Source organism: Bufo bufo, chromosome 3 (assembly GCF_905171765.1).
Source record: "Bufo bufo chromosome 3, aBufBuf1.1, whole genome shotgun sequence".
Lineage (NCBI taxonomy): Eukaryota > Metazoa > Chordata > Amphibia > Anura > Bufonidae > Bufo > Bufo bufo.
The window spans coordinates 587,609,316-587,633,761 of NC_053391.1; the positions used below are offsets into that span (position 1 = coordinate 587,609,316).

At 45.9% G+C, this 24,446-nt stretch overlaps 1 protein-coding gene across 2 annotated transcripts; it reads left to right on the forward strand.

The window, feature by feature from the left end:
- Positions 1-112: 112 nt before the first annotated feature.
- On the forward strand, positions 113-9,767 carry HNRNPA1 (heterogeneous nuclear ribonucleoprotein A1). 2 transcript variants are annotated; one of them, XR_005777730.1, is made up of 11 exons: positions 113-269; positions 738-854; positions 2,577-2,723; positions 2,801-3,011; positions 3,094-3,186; positions 3,544-3,624; positions 4,830-5,084; positions 5,163-5,312; positions 6,023-6,083; positions 9,287-9,363; positions 9,662-9,767. XR_005777730.1 is itself a non-coding variant. In XM_040425846.1 (10 exons), exons 1-9 carry the CDS (start codon positions 258-260, stop codon positions 6,076-6,078), a joined length of 1,122 nt encoding a protein of 373 aa, XP_040281780.1. In that variant the 5' UTR covers positions 113-257; the 3' UTR covers positions 6,079-6,083; positions 6,204-6,522. The 2 variants fall into 2 exon arrangements, 1 of the variants encoding a protein (XP_040281780.1); XM_040425846.1 differs by lacking the exons at positions 9,287-9,363; positions 9,662-9,767 and adding an exon at positions 6,204-6,522.
- Positions 9,768-24,446: the final 14,679 nt, after the last annotated feature.

Consider the following 24,446-nt stretch of genomic DNA (forward strand, 5'->3'; position numbering starts at 1 on the left):
GACTGCGCATCGTAAATGTGCGTTATCCACACCCCTTTGACCGCAGGGAAGAGGAGGGTTTTTGTAGGTCCTCCAATCAGAAACAAGGGCTCTGTTAGGCATTAGCCAATCACAGGCGGCGGAAATCGGTAACAGGTGATGGGCGTGGCTAGACGCGCTAAATAAGCGGTTTTGTCTGGTTTTTAGGTCTCATACTCGGAGGTGTTTTCTCTCTTTGGTCGGCGGCACGTCGGAGGAAGCAACGGAACACCGGCACCATGCATAAACCGGTGAGGGCTTATAGCGGCGTAATCTGAGGCGGATGGTTGTATGTAGTGCATTGCGTGCTCAGGCGGTTACTTAGTCTTTTTTTTCCCGCTCTCTGCGCGCTTCTCTTTGTGTCTATCTTTGGCGCAGCCGCGGATTCTATGTCCGTTCTAGGCGCCGTGTAGATCTCGGCTCATACACCGGGCGGTCACATACCGGTCCGTATGAGTCAGCAGGCTTTGTGCGCCGCCATCTTGTGCGGCCTAGTCCTGCCCTCCGCGTGTCCGGCGCTGTTAGCCGTGTCTCCTCGTGCTTGGTTTTAGGCGCTGTATTGTAATATGCGAGACTAGGCCTCTTGGCGAGCACAGGCGGCGGCTGCCCAGGGCAACCAATCGTGTTTCGTCTTTCACTTTCAGCGCTAGCCGTTACATGATAGGAGCTTTCTGATTGGTCATCAGGCCGCACCGCTAACTCTTGTCTTCTTATTTCAGTCACCTAACGAACCAGAGCAGGTCCGCAAGCTCTTCATCGGGGGCCTAAGTTTTGAGACCACCGATGACAGTCTCCGCAACCACTTTGAACAATGGGGGGCCCTAACAGACTGTGTGGTAAGTGACCTTGTGACTGCAATAAATACCTGCTCTTATAAGTGCCTCCATAGGAGGTATAATCCTGGTCCACTGGATGGTCAGGCGGTGGCCATGTTGGGCTACTGGCGTTTTGGCTTTCAGTTTGTGAGATCCGTTCAGAGCTCTCACAAGCGTCCAACAGATCAGTTTTGCCCTAATGCATTCTGAATGGAAAAGGATCCGCTCAGAATGCATCAGTTTGCCTCCATTCTGCTCTGGAGGCGGACACCAAAACTGAGCCAAACGGATCTGTTCTGACACAATGTAAATCAATGGGGAAGGATCAGTTTTCACTGGCACAATAGAAAACAGATCCGTCCTCCATTGACTTTCAATGGTGTTCAAGACGGATCTGTTTTGGCTATGTTAAAGATAATACAAACGGATCCGTTCTGAACGGTCGGCACCAAATGTGAAAGTAGCCTTATTAATGTTTAATGGGATACAGCAATCTGCATCCATTATGAACAAATCCGGTTGTATTATCTTTAAAATAGCCATGATGGATCCGCCGTGAACTCCATTGAGTCAATTGGGGACGGATCCATTTTCTATTCACCACATCGCGGACAGAAAAACGCTGCTTGGGGCGATAGGGGCGCAACCAAATGGAAAGGAATGCATTCTGATCCTGTGATGGATCTCAATAGCAGAAAGTGAAAGTGTAAAAGTAGCCCAAGTGGCTTGCCAGGAGTCCAGTTCCCCTAGTCATCAGTTTTCCCATCTGAATAGAGCGGCAGAGGTGCTCCAGTCAACTCTAGGGCTCTGGGAGATGAGTGTCTGTCCACCTGTAGCCCACAAACACTTTAGCCTCTTCTCTGGGTATTGGGGTGCCTTAACTTTGTACTGGGGAAGTGGGGCATCAGATTCTCATGACTTATCCTTCAGCAGATCAGTGGGGTTCAATACCTGGCACCTCTGCCATGGCATGGGACATTAGCAGTGTAGGGGTGCTTTCACACAGCAGGTGGTGGTTTGTGGTCTGTAGTGAGTGTCTGCTGTGTGCACACGTGCAGTAATGTGTTAGCAGATCTGCAGACTGAAAGACACTTGCGGTCCTGTGGCCTAAGGAGTGGAAGCAGAGGACTCCAACCCTCAGCATAGCTTCTGATGCTTGGCAGTATATGGATAGAGCTGTCCTGGTAGGATCCTTGAAAGTAGGTCTTTAAAACCAGATAACTGCTTTAAAGGGGTTATCCCACTTAGCAGTTTCATATACTTACCTGCTGCCACCGCGCGTTCACTTCCTGGATTCTGGCTGGGGGCGGGCTACATCTTGATTGAAGTCTTCTCCCGGCCGGGCCGCGCGCTGGACTGTACGCGCAATGTGACTTATTTCTGGCCAGTATAGTACAGAGCCGGCGTGCGCGTTCGCAGCTCTGTACCATTCTGGCCGGGAAGAAGTCACCGTCGCGCATGCGCGGCAGCGTGCGCGTTCAGGACAGCGAGTGGCCCGGCCGGGAGAAAAGAAGTCTTCTGGGCAAGCCCGACCATCGGGATCTTGCGGAAGAGCGGTGGTCGTAACCAGGGGAGACCGAGTCACAACAATAAGGTAAGTGGGGATGAATTTTCTCCTAATCGGTGGGGATTTGTTAATAAAGTATATTTACAAAAATGATCACTGTCAAATCATTAACAGTGATCATTATGATGGGATAACCCCTTTAAGAGATATTTTGCAATTAACATTTTGTGTTTCAGGTCATGAGGGATCCAGGCACCAAACGTTCCCGTGGCTTTGGCTTTGTCACATATTCATCGGTGGAAGAAGTTGATGCTGCTATGTCTGCCAGACCTCACCGGGTAGATGGCCGCGTGGTGGAACCTAAACGTGCCGTTTCCAGAGAGGTACAGTACTTTGTGCTCTGCTATATTAAAGAATGAATGGTATCTAGGGCTTGATCTAACACAGCTTTGGGCTATAGGCTTCTCAAAGGCCAGGAGCACATCTCACAGTTCAGAAGATCTTTGTTGGTGGAATAAGAGAGGACATTGAAGAACATCATCTAAGGGACTACTTTGAGAAGTATGGGAAGATCGAGGTGGTAGAGGTTATGACTGACCGGGCCAATGGCAAGAAGAGAGGATTTGCTTTTGTGACGTTTGATGATCATGATTCAGTTGACAGGATTGTCCGTAAGTGCAGCTGTTTTTGACTAACTTAGACTTGTGTGAGACTTTGTAACATGCTGAACTCAAATCCATTATTATTTTTTAGTTCAGAAATATCACAGTATCAATAACTACAACTGTGAAGTAAGGAAGGCGCTGTCCAAGCAAGATATGATGTCTGCATCTACCAGCCAAAGAGGTGAGTTCAGTATAGACTATGGTCCTCGGAGCTCAAGATTAACTTTAGCCACATGATAAATTCAATTTGCTGAAGTTACACAACCCCTTTAAACACTCGACCATCATGATGGGACCGTGAATACAGACAGTGTTTCGGCTTGTCCTGTGTGTTAATTCATTGCTTGTACAATATAACTATAGTTTGTCTAACAAGCCTAACTAGTATGGGTTTAAAATTGGCGTTGTAATTAAATGTGGGGCTTCTAAGATGTGGAAGGATGGCTGTGCAATAACTTTCAATAACAGCCGTATCCACATGACTCCTGTGTATTTATTCTTCCATGGCTGCTTTAACCTAACTTTGCCTGTTAACTAGGACGTGGAGGCGGTGGTGGCGGCAACTTTGGTAGAAACGATGATTATCAAGGACGTGGAGGAAACAATGATAGCAGGGGTGGTAAGTATCCATAAAGCATTCCTGCATGTTCAAATTGCTTCGTAGAATAATCTGGTGTGTATAGATGAGTGGTAGCACTACAATTGAGCATAAAGTAATGAAGACCGCTAAAAATGCCACCTACAAATCATAATGGCAACTGTAATCTTCACTTGTCAGCTGACAAATGCAGAATAGCTATCTATTTAACTCGCTCAGAAGTGCCTTAAAGGGGTATTCCCACTTCGCATTTTCATACTTACCTGCTGTTAGTGTGCCGTTCACTTCCTGAATTCTGGCTGGGGGCCGGCTTCATCTTAATTGAAGTCTTCTCCCGGCCGGGCCGCGTGATGGACTGCATGCGGGATGGTGACTTCTACCTTGCCAGTATAGTACAGAGCTGGCGTGCACATTCGCAGCTCTGTACTATTCTGGCCAGGAAGAAGTCGCCATCGCGCATTCAGGACAGAGCGTCCCAGCCGGGAGAAAAGGAGCCACCGGGATTCTGGAGAAGAGCGGTGGCCGTAACCAGGGGAGACTGACAACAATGAGGTAAGTGGGGATGAATTTTCTCCTAAACGGTGGGAATTGGTTAATCAAATATATTTACAAAAATGATCACTGTCAAATCATTTAACAGTGATCATTATGATGGGATAACTCATTTTAAGCCTCATTCACACATCAGTGATTTCTATCACTTAGGGCTCATGCACACAAATGTGTGCCGGCCAGAGAAACGCTAAGCAGTATGGGTATAAATAAAGCACTTGGGATGAGTTACATCACTGTCAGCTGCTGCGGACTGTACCTGTTGCTTGCTGCTGTACCCTACCCTCTTAGACTTCTATGGGAGCTTGTAATTTTGATCCTTCAGTAAGATTGCATTTGTGGGAAACTCGTAGTGAATGTTAAAGGGGTTTTCCTATCACATACAGTGGGGGTGTCGCTAGGATATGACCCCATTGTCGTATGGGTCCTCCAGCCACCACTCTCTGCACCGTTCTCCTTGTAGGTGCAGGTCCCACCTCTGGGACCCGCACCTATCAGACAATGGGGGCATATCCTAGCGATATGCCCCTTTTGTATGTGATAGGAATACCACTTTACAGAACAGGCAGTGCAGTATAAGGAGTGACTCTAGAATTTCTTGCTTGCCTGTATTATGTAAAGTTGGTGATCATTTTGGTATTATATCCTTCTAAACATGTTATGTCTTTTGTTAGGTGGTTTTGGTGGACGTGGTGGATATCGAGGAGATGGCTACAATAATGGTGGTGGGTTCGGCAATGATGGTGGATATGGCTACAACCCACCTTATGGAGGTGGTGGTGGTGGCGGCGCCGGCGGCAATCGTGGTTATGGTGGAAACCAAGGTTTTGGAGGAGGACAAGGTGGTGGATATGGAGGAAATGGCGGTGGCTATGAAGGGTACAACAATGGAGGAGGAGGAAGTGGCGGTGGATTTGGTGGAGGCAATGGTAAGTGGGCAGGCTGAAATTGTAATGCATCCTTGAAATTGATTTTGGGGCTCTTCAGCTTATGTGATCTTATTTTAGGTAACTTTGGTGGAAACAGTGGAGGAGATTACAATGAGTTTGGTAACTACAATAACCAATCATCTTCTGGCTTTGGACCTGCAAAAGGAGGCAATTTTGGTGCAAGGAATTCTGGACCTTATGGAGGTGGCGGCGGTGGTGGTGTTGGTGGTGAGTAGCGAAATATATTTCTTAAAAGGGCGTGTTTTTAAACATGGCAATCGTATGACAGTCTACACCCTAAAGTGCCATAAGCAGCCCTTCAAATTATTTCCCCCCCCCCGTTTGCAGTGTTTTGTAGTATCCACTCTGAGGTTTTCCATAAAATGGCAGCTACTTGGAGGGTCATGTGACCAGGCCAATCACTTCCATGTGATGTCTCCATTCAAATGCTCTGCATCTTTTGACATTTGTACACTCAGGAGGGCAGTGCACTGGGTTAGAAGTGATATCTAGTCACATGACCCTCCTTCAGCTGCCATTTTATGAACAGTACCTCAGTGCAGACACCGCAGCCTGTCCAAACCTTTAAGTGGATTCATGCTGAAATCCATGTAAGGCTAGGTCTACACGACTAGATCGACACATAGGGCACAACTACAAATGTCACGCAACAATTTTTATCATGGTAGTCTATAGTGTTGCACTGCAACGCGACAGTCGCAGAAAAATCCATCTTGAATGGGTTTTTTGCGACTGTCGCAGTGCAACACCATAGACTACCATTATAAAAATTGTCGTGCGCCAAATGTCATTGTAGACCTAGCCTGTCAGCTTGTTTCTGCTGTTCTGCCTGTTAAAGGAACTGCACTGTACATAAGTTTGCTTGTGTTAGTTTTTTTTTTTTTTTAATGGTTGAAATATTTTCCTTTTTGCTCTAGGTGGATTCGGTGGTGGCACTGGAGGCGGCAATTATGGAAGTGGCAGGCGGTTCTAATAGAGGTAGGCTTACAGGCAGTTTTGTCAACTGGTTCTTGCTACGCTCAGAATAGGCAACTGCCGCTACACGTGCGATGTCGCAGTATATGTAGATTAACATACTTGTCCCATGTTATTCAACAGGAAACAATGCTTAGGAAGAGAGGAGAGCCAGGCAAGCGACAGGTTACTACACAAGTTGAAGTCAGCCAAGCACATTTGTGGCAGGGCATAGCTGCTACATGAAGAAATGTTAGCAAATCAGAATTACGTGTGAGGAAAACACAGGACTTTTCATGACTAAATTATGAAGACTTTAAGTTTGTTTTGTGAAGTGTCAAGCATTCCTAGGAGTGGGTTTTATTGAATAGGACTTCATATACATTTTTTATTTTTGTTGCCGTTCACACACTGTAAACTGCATCATAACTCTTTAATAAATGTGTCCTTTTTTATAAATCTTTATTTAGAAGGCATTCATCATTTTTATAGGGTCTCGGCTTGAAGTGAAGCTGTAGACTACAGCTTGGGGTTGTCAATTAAAGGAAATAACACCCAGTGGTTCAGAAGATTGTCTTACAAACTTGGCTCTCAAACAGATGAGAGCAAGAATGGCACTTCATGCTGTCGATGCAGAAATACACTTTATGGGGGTGGAGGTTAAGTAGACCTGTGCATCTAACAGGTGACTGAGGCCCATATGAATAGGGTAATGGCGTGTATCTTAAAGGGCCTACACCTAGACGAATGGCTTAACCCTTTCATGACTAGGCCTAAAGGCCAGAATGTCCAGACAACTCTGATTTTGTGCACGTATGGGTTTAGTGACCCTAACTTTTTTTTTTCTACTACAATTTGTGCTTTTTGTTTTACCCACTGTAACTGGAGCATCCACGGGAGCCCAAGTTACAGGGGAAAACGGCCCCCTTAGACCCTGCAGCTCTGCTACTGCCCCAAGACGCCAGGACTAACAGAGGAAGCAGCTCGGCAGCACTCCTGGTACAGGAGAAGGCAGAAGTGGTAGTAAACTGCTCCTGTTTTCTCCTCGGGGTCCTCTCTAACAGCCAGGACCCAACTTACTCCTGCTAGATTGCAGGAGCTTTAATCCAGCACTGCCTGACTACTTATATATGTGCTATCTGCACAGGGTTTATATACATGCTATCTGGATGCATTATGTGCAGATAGGACATTTATATCCAGTCGGGAATGGGTTAAGGGTTTTTGCCAATCGGTAATGGAGAACACTAGATGCAGGATTGCACTGTGGAGAACGGAGTGCACTAGTATTTGACATCACTGAAGATAAACTTCTGCAGTATCTCATGTGGGTCAAGAGTCCTGAAGGCTTTGAGGCTAGTAAAGAAAGCTGCCAGTGTTGTCAGGTGACGAGCAAGTCCTGCAGACAAAGCTAGAGGTGAGCTAGCGTGGTCCTGGAAGATGAAGACAGTTCAGGAACTGAGCCGCCATAGCTAATGAGTCCAGAGGCGCCTAGCAAGCAAGATGTACTCTCCAGCTCAGTCCAGTTTGCTACTTCTAAACATAGCTGACATCAGTAAGATAAGCTCACATTTTTACATCTAGCAAGATGAAGGGAATTCATCAGCACATCGGAAAGAGGCAGACCAGAGTACAGAGCCTTCATGTTAAGCCTAGCATGCAGTGCCAGCCAGAAGGGGCAGTTTTGTTACCTTGCTTGTCGGTAAGAACAGACTTTTCTTATGCCATGTATTTTGTGACATCAATTGTACAAGGTGCTTGGCTTTGTGGCTGAGTGAGCTGGCTTGAGCCTTCAGCATGTTATAGAGCAGGAAATGCAGAGCAGATTGTTATATTGAAGATCTTCCCGCAAAAATATATAACCTAAATTCCTACTTATTCTGGGCTTTGCAGTCAAGGAGACGGTCCTATTGAGTGACACCTGTCTATTCCGTCAGAGGGGAAGGTTGTCGATCACTAATGGGGCAGTCTCCTTGACTTCAGCTGCATTTGCTAAATTTGAAAGGATGTTTTCTCAACAGCTCCACTAGCCAGATGCTAAGTGTCTAATTGCTGGGACCCTCACCTTTTCAACAGGGATTTGAATGGAGCAGTGGCCAGTCCATGGAGTTGAATGGACTGGTATCGTGCATTGGCACACAGGTCTCCCATTCTCATTATCTGCCCCGGGGGGGGGGGGGAGCACCAGCACTCACTTGCCACCTATCCTGTTACTTCTGCCATAAACGATGGCCTCTGACTAACACTGGGATGCACAAGGTATCTAGACATCTGGGACATTTTATACAGCTTTTGGAAAAAAAAATAAGTGTCCCAATTACTCTAAAGAGGACCAGTCACCACAAGATCCAGTGCAACCTGTTAGAGCAGGAGGAGCTGAGCAGATTGATATATATACTTTTGCGGTAAAGCCTATTAAGTTGTACATTTTTGCTTTTTGAACTTTAAGAACAGCTATCGGTACAGGAGGGAGGTGATGGCATTGTGTGCATACAGAGGTAGCTGTCGGTCACTGATCACACCTCCCTTCTGTACTGATGCCTGTTCAGGAAGTGAAAGCAGTGAAATTCCAGGCTTTACGGAATCCTTTCCCACAAATGTATATCCAGTGCTTCAGCTGTTGAGAAACTACAACTCCCAGAATGCTTCATTTACTTCTGTGGGAGTTGGTTTCACAGCAGCTGGAGTGCTAAAGGTTGCTGACCCCTGATCTGTAACATGATGCTTTCGATTGCATTGATTCTTTGGGTGACAGGTTTTCTTTAAAAGGGGTTGGCAACTTTTTTTGTGGGGGTAATGCCCTCATCTGGCTAGACCTGAAAACAAGAAATATACTTATCTGCTTCCTGTCCTTGACTACCTCAGTTGGGTTTCCCAACGCTTTGACAGTGACCTGCTCCCCTTGTGTTGTCAGTTGGTCATGTGACACAAGGGGCAAGTCACTGCTGCGGGCAGTGATTGGCTGCAGCTGGCTACAGGTGACCCAGCAGTGGGGATCAGGTAAGTATGCTTCCCTTTTCTAGGTCTAGCCAGGAGTAGGTTGGCCAAAACCCAGTCTCCAAAAGGTGGCCCACCCCCTTTAGTCTTTTTGGCTGCTTCTTATGATTGTGCACCATGCAGTCTAAGTGCTTTGGCACTAATCTGTGCAAGTCAAAGCGAGATAAGCACCAAACAGCTGATATGTATTGCCATATTGAAAACTGATATATAGCTGTATTAACTCACAGGTGCTGACTCGAGGTATTAACTTGGCATGTGCTTGACTGTGGTATACTGGAGTTAATCATGGACGATAGACTGTAAGGTGAGACCTACTTTACACTTGGATGTATATCTTAATGTAAGCTACACATGCACAAAAAGACCTTGCATGTCTTGCCTAGCCTATTTTATCGCTCTGATGTATGCATGTACAGTGCTAGGTTAGTGTACATCAGGTTACTACACCATGTATGAATGGTCTTTGGCATAATCCAGTGTGTGATAAGAGTACCAGTCATTACACCATTCACTTGCATAGAAGTAATCAGTTGGCACTACCTTACAAAGATACTTGCTCATTTTTGCATAAAAATGTTAACTCCTGTTTTTCAATTCTCTAGGCTTCAAGAACTGTTGGGAAGATGTCCTGTGGAAGACCTACTCCATCCATTAAATCCCTTTCTGGATTCCTTTTATACTTTTAAATAAAGCTTTTATTTTTATACTGATCAGTGTGTTTTTATTATTTTTTTTCCTCTTGGTTTTACATATGGTAGCTGTGCCCTGTCCAAGTGTTTGCCACTGAACATTTTAGTAGGTGCAGACATTACAGAATGAAAACAGTTAAACATTCATCGTTTCAGTGAGGCCATACACCATTATGAAATGTCCTGCCCTGACATTGGGTGTAGTGCCTCAGAGGCAAAAATTCAGTGCTGACTGTGGGTCACATCCAAAACACTCACCCTTAGGCCTCTGTTACACCAGCAGATTATCTGACAGGTTTTTCCAGCTAATCCCTCATGACAGCACAACTGGAGGTTGTTCCTTTTGATCTTCTTGGGACAGGAAACAGCTTAAAAGGTTCCACCCACCAGTGTTCTTCCTATCCCTTCAGGCGATAGATGCAGAGAGGTTCCCTGCTCTAGGGTTGAAGAGATTCTACAAGAACTTTCAGGGCCTAAGGCTGGGACTAGGATCAGGGGGTGTCTGGCCTCTCTTTCCAGTTCTCGAATAGCCTTGCTAACACCTCAGGGTAGAGTTCCCTTAGCAGCCCAGAACCCACCTGGCAGTGTCCAAGCCTATAGGTGGGTTCATCCTCATCCTTACTACCCTATAAGTGGTCGTGCCAGTACCTCTTAGGAGCACGCCGGGGGACCTCCACATAACAAGGGATGAGTGAATCTACTTCAGATGAAACACCTGAAGTAGATATGAATACTGTACAGAGCGAACACTATACAGTAGTATGTATTTGCTCAGCTGAGCTGGTTATTACTTCAAAGTCTCGTGAGACTTTGGGTAATAACATCAAAAATTAATTATCCCTTTGTCCTATGACAGCACCAGGAGAGGAGGGATCACCTCCCAGGACAGGAAACCCACAGGTATAAATCTTCATGGATGCCCCTCCTCCGTGGTTTCCTGTCCTAGGAGGACAACCTACAGGTGTTTGTTATTTTCGGTGGGGAGTAGTTTCTCACTTAACATTGCAGGCTGGCTGGGGAAGGTGTGCGCCGGGTGAAGTCCCTGCTCCGCACCCCTTGAGGAGACGGACGGCTAAATACCGGGTACTGAAGTCCTCTCTACCCTACCTCCCTCCAACACTCCCTGCTCTGTACCTGAACAAGATCTGGCATCCCCCGCGAGGACATGGGCAGCGAGCGCAGGGTAGAGGAAATAGCAAGGAAGTGAAAGATCCAGTGGGGCGGAACTTAAGGGAAAGGCGGCAAATTTGAAAAGGAAGGAGCGCAGAGCGTCTAGAGCAGCACATAGACTTCTGCCTGGCGTTTTGTGTGCAGTTTGTGAACATAAAGCCAGTCTCCCCTGTGATCTTTGCTGGGGTCTTCCAGATCCAGGGCTATAGGGATATTTCCAGCATGGAGAGTTCTGGAGAAAACCCTAAGGACCCAGTTGTTACCCCCTGCACCTATGATAGGAATGGGTATGGGCATGAAGAAATGTAAGTGATCTACAGTTAACGTCTTTCTCTAGAGATCCTGATTTTGTTTGTTTAAATTTCCAGGGTGTAACAGAAACCCCAAAAAGCTGCCGCTAAAATACATCATAAGGAATGTGGTATCTGTAAGGCTAAACTAGATACTTCCTACACTAAGCCCCTATGTAAAGGGGGTATTGAGAGTACCATAGCGGAAAAATCCCCTAGTATGGTCAAATGTATGAAGAAAATGATTAGAGAAGAGTTAAGTCTTATGTCAAGTAAAGAACGCAGGCGAAAGAGCGCCAAAGATAACACCTTTTTCAATGGGAAATTCTGACCTCTAGTGCAGAGGACGGACTTGAAAGCGGTGAAAGGGAATCCGTTACATCCTCTTCAGATGAGGAATGCAGTGGTAGGCCCTTTTTGCCCCTCCCCCATGACAGCACCACTGAGAGATGGCTCCGCCTCCATAGCCGGGAAACCTGTAGCATAAAAAAGGTGGAGCCACTCTCCCACCTCAGTGAGGTTTCCTGTCCTGGAGCAGGAGACTTGTAGCAAGTTTTTCTTCTAGGGACCCATGGCTTGGAAAGCCTAGAGAGCCATGGGTCTTGCCAGTCTTAACCAGGTGCGGAGTTTACCTGAGGGATGGGGGTTGGTCCAGGCCAGCCGTTCGTCCTGAGGCTGAAGACACCGGTCCCTCAAAGGAGTGGGGCCGCGATACAGAGCGGCTGATGGAGGACACGCCAGAGGGCGGCTGTCCCAGGCGCGCACCCCGGAGGGACTGCAGGCTGAAGCCGGAGCAGTGGAGCACGCCGGAGCGCCAAACCGGAAGTCGCAGGAATGACGTCAGGTAAGACGTGCGTTCCACAGTGGGGTTCCGGTCAGGTGACCGGAAATAAAAGGTTGATGTCTCAGTTCGGCAGTTCTCGGAGCGCATTGAGGTCAGCGGACCTCACTAAAACTCTGGGCCACCAGTTTTTTCTCCAGCTTACTGGCAGGATGTAACGGGACTTATCCAAGAGCCTCGAAGAGGCCCGTAGTCAGGAAGTGGATTTTCCATCTTCGGCTCTTTCACGAGAGCGCCTCGAACCACTTCGCTGCGCTCTCCAGTCTCTTCGAGACCTTGCTTGCAGGACAGACCTACCTCCGCGGTCTTGTCTGCCCCGCCCTCGAAAGGACTGCTGGGGAAGGCTCTTCACCTTATTGTCTGAAAGGCCCTCCATGATTTTATCCAGCTCTGAACCGAAGACGGTTGGGCTCAAATGGGAGGCCACGTAAGCTATATTTTGAGGAATTGTCAGTGACCCAAGGCTTAAGCCATAAAGGCCTACGGGCCACCGACACCAAGGCCATGGATTTGGCCGCTAGCTTCAACTGGAGCTGTGCGGTATCGCACAAAAAGTCTGTAGCCAGGTTGATGGTCTTGAAGGCAGCCAGTATGTCGTCCCGGGAAACCCTCTGGTCCACGTCGACTTGGATTTGATTCAGGTGAGACTGGAGGAAAGTAGAGACCTCAGAAGCCGGCTGTGGAAGCGGAAGCCACAGCTGCCGTATAACCCCGTCTTAGGGTGCACTCTGCTCTCCTGTCAAGGGGATCCTGCAGACTAGACCCATCGTCTGCAGGGACCATAGTGCGCTTGGACAACTTGGCAATAGCCATATCCACCTTGGGAATGGACCCCCATGAATCCACAAAGGGTTTAGCCATCGGGAACATGGATTTAAACTTCTTTGTTAAAAACTGACCTTTCTCAGTTTTTTTTCCACTCTGTACGCATGACAGAGAGGAGGGTCTCATCCGCTTTGAAGACACAAGGTGCCCGACTAGCGGGATCGAAAGGCTCCCCAGGGTCAACATCATGGTCCCTCGACCTGATAGACTTGAGCAATTTCTGTGTCTTTTCAGGGGGAAAAAAACACGAAGTAAGCTCCTCCTCATCCGAGGAGGAAGAACCTAAGGAGACCACAGAAGGTCTCTCCACCGGGACAGAGGTCTCCATAGGGGCCTGGGCAGGCATAGGAAGCCTTTCATTCAGCAGGCCTATGACTCCCTTAATAGAGCCATCCACATAAGTCTTCACCCACTGATACATCTCCTGCATCGTAGGTTCACTAGAGGGTTGAACCCTCGAACGACAGCTGTCACATCTGGAGTAGGGACAGCTGTCCTCCAGCAGGGCGCTACAATCGTAGCAGGCTAGATGCTTCCTCTTGGAACTCACTTTCCTGCCTTCCGAATCCCACGAAGACGACTTCACTGCTGGAAAAAAAGGACAAATAAGACATTCGTAAATTGCCTATCTCAGCGAGAAAGGTAGAAAAAACTGACCAGAGAAAGCTGCGAATAAGGACCGGCGGAAAAAGACACCACAAGTGGAACAACACCAAGCTCAGGACTGTGGTAGCTAGCATGTGCAGTCAGAGGCCGAACTGGTGCACACTGCTTCCTTAAATAGGGGAAGGGGAGGGCTCAGCCAACCCCTTCCCCCCCCGCCCCCAGAGGAAAAATCTATAGATTTAACTACAAATCCCTATAGAAGCAGAGGTCACTGAAAATCCTCCAACAGGAGGAAACATGCGAACAAAATGAATAAAATTTGCGCGAAAGAACGCAAAATAATCGCATCGAAACGAAATACCCGAAAGTGACACAACGGTGATTCCCCGCGTCACTTCCGGAAGATGGCGGCACCCAGGGACTGAAAATCTGGAACGAGGGCGCCACCAACCTACCTCAGCCAGGCGCAAAGCGCGGGGCCTGGAAGCAGATAAGCTGCCGGCCAATTAACGAGGTACATAAGAAAAAAGGGGCAACAGTGTTACCCAAATTAAAAAAGGATCCCCGCAATTTCAAAGAGAAAGGGGGGGAACAACTGCCTAGTCCACCTGTCCGGGAGGACAGAGAAAACCACAGTGGGCTGGGGGTTGACTCCCTCCTTTTAAGGGGATACTTAATTGTTAAATTGATTTATTATGCTTGAGCTCATTAAACATTCCGCCGGTCCTACTAGTCTACGGGGGGTGGTTAACCCCATCTGTGCTGCTGGTAGGACATAAGGAAACCACAGGTGTCTCTTTACCATAAGTGTCAGAGGAAGCCGCCACCTTATTTGACAGTACGTCCTTAGGGTGAGGACCCTTAGATCTCCCCCTCAAGCTTCTATCTAGATGTACAGCAAGGGACATAGCTGCTTCCAATAACTCAGGTTTTTCATGAAAGGCCAATGCGTCCTGCAGCCTCTCAGATAGACCCTGACATAACTGGCTACGGAGAGCGGGATCATTCCACTCCGTATCCATAGCCCATCTCCTAAATTTAGAGCAATAGATTTCCGCTGAGCGTTCTCCCTGCCGTAAACCACGTAACATGGTCTCAGCTTGAGAGATCCGATCCGGGTCATCATAAATAAGACCCAAGGCTCTAAAACATTTATCTACCGACTGGAGGGACGGTGATCCGGTCGCAGAGAAAAAGCCCAAGACTGTGCATCATCCTTAAGCAAAGAAATGATCATACCCACATGTTGACACTCATCCCCAGAAGAGTATGGACGCAGCTTAAAGTATAACTTACACGATTCCCTGATCTGAATGAAATTGTCACTACCCCCAGAAAATCTGTCCGGGAGGGCAATCTTAGGTTCAGGGCAGGCCTGGTACCCACCATCGGAACCAGCCGCCTGTGGTCTCTGAATCCATAAGACTGTCGCGCAGAGGTCAACTACCTCCAAAGACAGTCCCTGCAGCTGTTCGACCAGTACTGACATAGGATCTAAAGCTGCACTGACCTGAACGAAATGGCGGTTTATATGGTGGTAGATAATGTCGCGATCAGTGTGGGGGGAAACTCCACACTGAACACAGTAGAAAAGGGGAACAGTAACTGGGCCTGGAAACTAGGGAAGAAACAGGTCACCTTCTAGACAACCCAAATCCAGGCCCTAACTATCTATCAATATCAATAGACCTTGAAGGTAGGAATATTCATATGCAGTATACCTAGGCCTATATATCCCTATAAGGCCCTGGAAAAGGTTAGGACCAGACACAACACATTCCTCCCCAGATGGACAAATGGAATTCTCTGTCTCAGGCCCAGATACAAACAACAGGGAATATAACAAAAACAAACACGACACTTAACTTCTGTAGAGACAGACGAGCAGGAACACCAGAGAGGATCTCACACCAGCTCAGCAAAACCCAAATGAAGCTATCTACCGCATAGTCAGAAGGGTGGGGTCAGACTATAAAGGGTAGAAGTGATGACCACTGAGCAACAGCTGAGAAAAGGGAAGTGGTCATTAACCCTATGAACACTGAATCAAGAGAAATCAAGGAGGCTGTTAGATTCCTCCACGCTCAGCCAATCTCCTTGATTTCCTGACATCAGTCACCTGAGGGACCGTGACAACCAGCCATAATTAACCCCTTAGTGACCAAGCGTTTTTCTTCCCCATTTCATCGTCGCGTTCCAAGAGCTACAGTATACAATGTAAAGTAGTCAGTGTACGGCTAGTATAACAGTGTAAATTTGGTGTGCCCTCAAAATAACTCAACACACCGCCATTAATGTCTAAACCGCTGGCAACAAAAGTGACTACACCCCTAAGTGAAAATGGTCAATTTGTGCCCAAAGTGTTAATTTTTTTCCAGCACTGTCTTAACTCGTCTTTGTACGCCTCACCTGGTTGTCACCACACACACTTGACACCATCTGATTCAAATAAGTTTCTCTTGGTCTCATCAGACCACAGGACATGGTTCCAGTAATCCATGTCTTTAGTCTGCTTGTCTTCAGCAAACTGTTTGTGGGCTTTCTTGTGCATCATCTTTAGAGGAGGCTTCCTTCTGGGATGACAACCATGCAGACCAATTTAATGCAGTGTGCAGCGTATGGTCTGAGCACTGACAGGCTGACCCCCCACCCCTTTAACCTCTGCAGCAATGCTGGCAGCATTCAGACGTCTATTTTGAAAAGACAACCTCTGGATATAACGCTGAGCATGTGCACTCAACTTCTGTGGTTCACCATGGCGAGGCCTGTTCTGAGTGGAACCTGTCTTCTTAAACCGCTGTATGATCTTGGCCACTGTGCTGCAGATCAGTTTTGGGGTGTTTGCAATCTTCTTACATATTTATGTAGAGCAACAATTTTTTTTTTAGATCCTCAGAGAGTTCTTTGCCATGAGGTGCCATGTTGAACTTCCAGTGACCAGTATGAGAGAGTGTGAGAGCCATAACACCAAATTTAAAACACCTCCTCCCCATTCACACCTGAGACCTTGTAACACTACTGAGTCACCGGGGACGGAAAATGGCTAATTGGGCACAATTTGGCCATTTTCACTTAGGGGTGTACTCACTTTTGTTGCCAGGGGTTTAGACATTAATGGCCATGTGTTGAGTTTTTGTGAGGGCACAGCGAACTTACACTGTTATACAAGCTGTACACTGACTACTTTACATTGTATCAAAGTGTCAGTTCTTCACTGTTGTCCCATGAAAAGATAGAATAAAATATTTACAAAGATGTGAGGGGTGTACTCACTTTTGTGAGATAATGTATAACTTTTTTATTTTTCCGTCTATATAGGTTTATGAGAGCTTGTTGTTTGCCGGACAAGTTGTAGTTTTTAATGGCGCCATTTTGGGGTACAAATAACGTTCTGATTAACTTTTATTAACTCTTTCTGGGAGGGAGATGGGAAAAACAGCAATACTGCCACAGCGTTTTTACGTTATAAATTTTACGGCGTTCATTTTTCGGTATAAATAACATAATATCTTTATTGTCTGGGTCAGTATGGTTACAGTGATACCAAATACATATAGTTGATTTTACATTTTACAGCTTTTTTGCAATAAAACCCCCTTTTTTTTTTAAAGAAAAAAATGTTTTTGCATTGCCGCTTCCCAAGACCCATAACTTTTTTATTTTTCTTTCTATGGAGTTGTGTGAGGGTTTGATTTTTGCTCAGTGGTCCTCACTTCTACCCTTTATAGTCTGACCCCACCCTTCTGACTATGCGGTAGATAGCTTCATTTGGGTTTTGCTGAGCTGGTGTGAGTTTGTCTCTGGTGTTCCTGCTCGTCTGTCTCTACAGAAGTTAAGTGTCGTGTTTGTTTTTGTTATATTCCCTGTTGTTTGTATCTGGGCCTGAGACAGAGAATTCCATTTGTCCATCTGGGGAGGAATGTGTTGTGTCTGGTCCTAACCTTTTCCAGGGCCTTATAGGGATATATAGGCCTAGGTATACTGCATATGAATATTCCTACCTTCAAGGTCTATTGATATTGATAGATAGTTAGGGCCTGGATTTGGGTTGTCTAGAAGGTGACCTGTTTCTTCCCTAGTTTCCAGGCCCAGTTACTGTTCCCCTTTTCTACTGTGTTCAGTGTGGAGTTTCCCCCCACACTGATCGCGACATTATCTACCACCATATAAACCGCCATTTCGTTCAGGTCAGTGCAGCTTTAGATCCTATGTCAGTACTGGTCGAACAGCTGAATGACTTAATCTGGGGAAGAAAAAGGGTAAACTTAAAACAAAAATATCTTTGGTTAGCGGAAGAGGGTGGAGGGTTATCGGTTCCCTTTTTTCAGAGATATTATTTAGCCTCCCAAGTCCAATGGATAAAGTCAGGGGGAAATAAAATAAATGAATACCTAGTAAAGGGCTTTAATGGCCCAAAATACAACATATTTAGCAAATTGGTGACTGGATTTATCAAAAATAAAGGGAAAAAATGCCCAATGGTCGACTTGGTTTGGGGAAAAATAAAAGGAATACTGGGAATCTTGAACTCTTCACATTTCTCACCTTTGTGGTGTAATAGTAATATTAGCGAATTTCAATCAATCACAGAACACAAATATTGGGCAAAATATGGTATTATTTATGTACCACAGTTAGTTAAGAATGGGGAAATAAGATCACTAACAGAATTATGTCCCGGAATGAACTTAGACTTAATGAGTCGGTATTCGATATCACCAATTGAAACAAGCATTTGATGCTACACAAAACAGGGAATATTTTATCACAACAAAACATGAATTCACAGATTTTAGTTATCAACACATGACAACTAGTGTTACTATCTCCCAAGTGTAAAGGAGGATAAGGAAGGGTTTGGGGGAAATATTAAAATTCAATAGTGAGGAAAAATGGGCAAAAGATATAGGTCTAAACACAATAGAATGGGGGACATACAGTACAGACCAAAAGTTTGGACACACCTTCTCATTGAAAGAGTTTTCTTTATTTTCATGACTATGAAGGCATCAAAACTATGAATTAACACATGTGGAATTATATACATAACAAACAAGTGTGAAACAACTGAAAATATGTCATATTCTAGGTTCTTCAAAGTAGTCACCTTTTGCTTTGATTACTGCTTTGCACACTCTTGGCATTCTCTTGATGAGCTTCAAGAGGTAGTCCCCTGAAATGGTCTTCCAACAGTCTTGAAGGAGTTCCCTGAGATGCCTAGCACTTGTTGGCCCTTTTGCCTTCACTCTGCGGTCCAGCTCACCCCAAACTATCTCGATTGGGTTCAGGTCCGGTGACTGTGGAGGACAGGTCATCTGGCGCAGAACCCCATCACTCTCCTTCATGGTCAAATAGCCCTTACTTTCAAAGTTTTCCCAATTTTTCGGCTGACTGACTGACCTTCATTTCTTAAAGTATTGATGGCCACTCGTTTTTCTTTACTTAGCTGCTTTTTTCTTGCCATAATACAAATTCTAACAGTCTATTCAGTAGGACTATCAGCTGTGTATCCACCTGACTTCTCCTCAACGCCACTGATGGTCCCAACCCCATTTATAAGGCAAGAAATCCCACTTATTAAACCTGACAGGGCACACCTGTGAAGTGAAAACCATTTCAGTGGACTACCTCTTGAAGCTCATCAAGAGAATGCCAAGAATGTGCAAAGCAGTAATCAAAGCAAAAGGTGGCTACTTTGAAGAACCTAGAATATGACATATTTTCAGTTGTTTCACACTTGTTTGTTATGTATATAATTCCACATGTGTTAATTCATAGTTTTGATGCCTTCAGTGTGAATCTACAATTTCCATAGTCATGAAAATAAAGAAAACTCTTTGAATGAGGTGTGTCCAAACTTTTGGTCTGTACTATATATAAAAATATAAAAAAAAGACAACGATTTCCAGTAACTTTAGGGTAATTTATTTTAATATTATCCATAGAATATACATGACCCCTACATTGTTGAGTAAGATCTATAAAGAGCGAGAATCAAAATGTTGGAAATGTAGAGAAGAGTCTGCAGTCTATATGCATATGATATGGAGCTGTTCAAGTGTGCAATTCTATTGGAGTAAGGTCTTCCGCGTCCTAAGTGCAGAGTCTTTAATATCTCTTCCATTCAACCCGGAAGTGGCCATCTTAGGTAGCATGCCTCCATTAATTAGAGATAAAAAGAAAAAAAGTGTTTGGATGAGAGGTCTTATGGTAGCAAGAGTGATTATTGCGAGAGAGTGGGGTTCAAAAAAAGCACCAAACATTATGGAGTGGAAAAATTTACTTGTACGGATTGAGAGGTTCGAGGAACATGCGGCTCACAGCGGATGAGCGGCGCCTGGGGGGGGGGTGAGGGAGAGAGAGAGGGGAGGTACCACCTGCGGCGGGCACCGAGAGGACCACCGAGGTGGGGGGAGGATGTACTTAATGCGGGTGACAATTAATCAGTTTACATTGAAATAAATGTAATGCGAAATTTAATTGGGGGCTTGGGTACCCCCCAAAATAGAAATACTTTACTTATTAGCTCTTTAGTGTTTTTGCTTACTGCATCTCATTATATTGACTGTCTTGGTAGATTGTGTACTAAGGAAACCGGATTTTTGTATTGTTAAATTGTTTTATTTGTGCATTTTGTACTGGGAAAAAAAAAATGAATAAACAAATATAAAAATAAAAAAAATGTTCCTGGAGATCAATAAATGGTTGATTCTTCAATCCACTTTACGCAGTGTGATCGACAGGAGGCTCGCCCCATCTATAAGCGAAGTGATTGCCCGAAAGCGAGCTGTCCCTAATGCTAAGTGACCCTACCTAAATTGCTGATGTGTTTTCCCTATGGAATCAAGTAATAGGATCATCAGGGGACTCTCAATGAAGTGCCTTGTGGCACAATAGGTTGTAGTGGTGCACAAAAGATATTGGGGGACATTTATTAATACTTTTATGCCACAATTGTGGCGCACAGGCGTCTGTGCACCCTAATGTGCGACTTTGCATGCGTGGCTTTGCGCAGCCGCATTTACTATAACTTTTGCCAGAAAGTGGCGGAAGTTATAGCTTAAGTCTACGCCGGCCTGTAGCTGGTGTACACTTCAGTTTCTGTCGCACAGCAGGGCAGAGATGTGTCTGATTTGTTAAGAGGCTTTTGCTGGATCCTCCAGTCTTGATATATCTCCCCAATGTGTAGAATGGCCATTCCGGTCACTCAGAAGTATTTATAGTCTCACTTCTACTTTCTTTTCCCTTGGTGTTCCAAAATGTTTACTGCGCATGCACCTGATCTCGAAGTTCCCATTTAGCAGCAATGAGTATCAATAGGGGCATGTGCAGTGCTGATTCATTACCACGTATGTCCCCAACAACTTGTTTGCAAGGTGACCATTAGTTTATGGTAGCCAATGAGCTAAAGCCTGTTATGCGTCAAAAACTACATAACCCGGGTGCATTCTGCCCTGTGAAAGCTGATTAATCTAATATACGAAGATGAGTGAACAAAACATATTCTCCATTTTTAAAATCAGACCTGGATCTGTTCTCCATTTTTCAAATCAGACCTGGATCTGAATACTTTTGTAATTGTATCAAATTGTATCAAATTAAAAAGTTAATATAGCCAGTGAGCTATTAAATAAAATGTATCTGTATAGTGCAACCTGTTGACTTTGAGGAAGGAGACTGAGTAGATTTATAGAAACTTTAAACTCCTTTTGCCTTAGGCCTCATGCACACGGCCATTGTTTTGTTCTGCATCCTTTGCTCCGTTCCGTGGTCCGAAAAAAAAAAAAAATAACCTGTCCTATTCTTGTCCGCGTTTTGCGGAAAAGAATAGGCAGTTATATTAATGGCTGTCCGTGCCGTTCCGCAATTGCGGAACGCACACGGACGCCATCCGTGTTTTGCGGATCCGCAATTTTCGGACCGCAAAACACATAACGGTCGTGTGCATGAGGCCTAAATGAGGTTTTGTCCTCATTTTGTAGGGTTGATCATGCTTAAAATGATACCTTAGTTAGGTTTCTATGTAGCAATGTTCCCGAGATAGGAGCATTTTGATTATTATAAAAATTATCTATTATTTCAAGAGAGAACAGGAGTGCAGCTGCTAGGAGGATGGCGAGGTAAGTATGCATGTGCTACTGATTACATGCGGTTCCCAGCACTCAATGGTGGCAGCGGAGCAGACGGCTGTCAGGCTGAGGGCTCCTGTTCTTTCTGTGAAGCTGCTGGACCACAAGAGAGTTCTTGTTACATTATGAGACCACTATGTCACCAACATTTTCTTTGGAGGGGCTCATGATGTATTTACATATTGAAGATATTGGGGGTGTATGCTGAGAATAAAGGGGATACATAAGTGTGCACAGTGTAATGTCATTTAGGTGATACACTAGTGGGATGGGTGGAGCAGGCGAGAGAATACAGGCCTTAATGAATGTCTAGCCCTGTCAATCAAAGGGGGGGGGGGGTGTCTAGAGGAGATGGGCATTGGAATAGCAGTGCTCCAAGGCTTCTGGCCCGCCCCTTGGTGCTTGAAAGAGCTAATTTGCATAATAAAAATTCTCATATCTCGGGAATGCTGCTATGTAGAAACTAATTAAGGTATCGTTTTAATCAGCATGATCAACCCTACCAACACCATGCCTGATTTAATAGGCTTGATCCTGCTGACAGACTCTTTATTACTGTATCCGAAAATTTATTTTGTACCCCTATCTTAGAAAGCGGGGCCTGTGAGATTAATAGCAACGATAAAATACCATTAAAGATAGTAGGTAATTAGCACCTTTATGCCAGCCCACTGAGTATAGGACTGGAATAGCTGTGTTTTTTTTTATGAGAAAGGGGAAATATCAGGCACTTGGAACAAAGGTTAATTGGACATTCCTCTCCCCTTTACATCCATGCAGTAGCTGTGTCATGTTTATATCAAGTTCTATAGCCCCTGTATATTAGATTAAACAGCTTTCACAGGGCAAAATGTGTAACATCCCGGAGTATGTCACTAAACTCTTTCTCCCCGCTACAACATGTTAGGTGTACATTTATTGTCATCTTGTGTAATCTAACCTTGCATCTTTCTGTATATGTATTTTCTAGGCCTGTTTTATATATTATGCTGTAATTTCCATGTACACCAGCAGGTGGCAGCAATATGTTTAGCAGGACCTTATCCAGTTTAGTATATCTAGACTGGAATAGTTCATTCCAGTCTAGCTCCCCCCTCTTTAAGGAGGTGTGGAATGTTCCCACATCCTGCCTCATGGGGAGGAAAGGAAGTTCTAGTTAGTACCAGCCCCCCTGCTTTGGGGTAGGCTGCGTTAGTAGGAGCTCCCAGACATAGGGATCCCAACCTAGGATCCAGCCTCGGCTGAGGCCAAAGATTCTTCTTCCCAGTCTGAGCCCTTTAGCCTCGACTGTGGACCAGCAAGCAGCACCTCCAGAACTCCAGGAAGGACCATTCCCTGCGAGCAGTCCTGTGAGTAACTTATCCAGAGACCAGGAGAAGCCAAATTCCTCCTCAGCTAGTCAGGCTCACACCAAGCAGACAGACAGAGCAGAAGATAGATACCTGCCAGATTCACTAGGCATATTATAAGAAGCAGAATATATATTGATTCCTGCCACATATTGCCAAATACCTGCTGGGACCCAAGACTATTGCTGTACTCGTATGGATTATGCTGCCATTAAGTAAAGACAAGTTGGATGATATCACCAGTCTGGATCTCATTCCTTATTATCAAAGTTCCTCAGTTACTCCTACTGACAACACTCAATTTATTGCAAGTGAGCCAGGATCCAGGAGTCCAGCCGTACCAAGGTAGGAGACACCGTTGACACTATACCTACCACTACACCGAGACATTATCCCCACTCTGGCATTCCTCACCTGGTACGTGAGTTATATCATCTTAAAGGGCCCTGCGACTATAACCTGCGCACATTGCAATTGGCGTCACGAACAAAAACGATTAATATTGCGCCAGTGTGCATCAGTCCCAATCCGGCTTACTGCATATTTTGGCGTCACTGTGAACAGGATCGGATTGAATTGTGTGCCATCCCTGTCCAACAGAACCTGATCCAATTCTGTGTTAAAACGTATCCCATCGCATATTTCACAGTATTGCAAGAGCTGCAGTTTGTACAAAACCCTGAAAATGTACTTTATTGTCTTGTTACTGTGCAAGAAAGCACCATGCGGTGCCCACGAGTACTCAAAAGGTTAATTCGCCATATTCGCAAAATGGCGCCGCCTCTCCATGCTTGTCAGAAGCGGGAAAACTCAAGAACGCCCTCTCAAGAGCGCGAAGATTCCGAATACGCCCCCCTAGAAGCGGGAAAACTAAAGACTGCCCACCACGAACTTTACATTGTGAGCCAAGGGAGTGAAGACTCCTCCCTCTAGGCTCCACCCTCACTTCCTGAACGCACCCCGACAAAGGAGCCAAGGAAGATGGCGCTCCCTTCGCCGAAATGGAACCAAATGGTTATCGGAGGAGAGCCTGTTTATGAAGACCACCCACCAGAGATTCAAGTCTCTCAACTGGTGAAGAGAAGTGGTCCCTCCGTTTTTGCCACAAGCCCAGAGGCAGTGGATCCCTCCGCGGCTACGGAGCCTGCAACCCAGATTGCTGCCAGCGCCGAAGAAAAGATGGCCACCGCACTCCAGCCCGCTCCCGCGGAAGCAGATGTCAACCCCCTCAAGACACAGGAGGAGATGACTGCGCCAACCATCTTACCGGCTGCCCCAGCAACTGACGTCCCGGACCAGAAGCAAGCCGCGATACCTGCCAAGCGGACTACAGCTTCGGAGACTGCCCTGATGGCGTCACCTATCGCGGAGGTCCCCGCGCACCACCAGGAAGCATCGGAACCGGCCGCCCGGCCGCGACATCAGGTAGGAGCAGACGCGCTCCCTGAGGCCCAGGCCCGGTCCATAGCTGCCCCTGCACCGCTCCCT

Excerpts from the sequence above, each read along its gene's own strand:
- HNRNPA1 (XM_040425846.1), top strand. Across the intron at positions 3,625-4,829 it reads AAACAATGATAGCAGGGGTG|GTGGTTTTGGTGGACGTGGT; the intron begins GTAAGTATCCAT and ends GTCTTTTGTTAG. Across the intron at positions 5,313-6,022 it reads CGGCGGTGGTGGTGTTGGTG|GTGGATTCGGTGGTGGCACT; the intron begins GTGAGTAGCGAA and ends TTTTTGCTCTAG.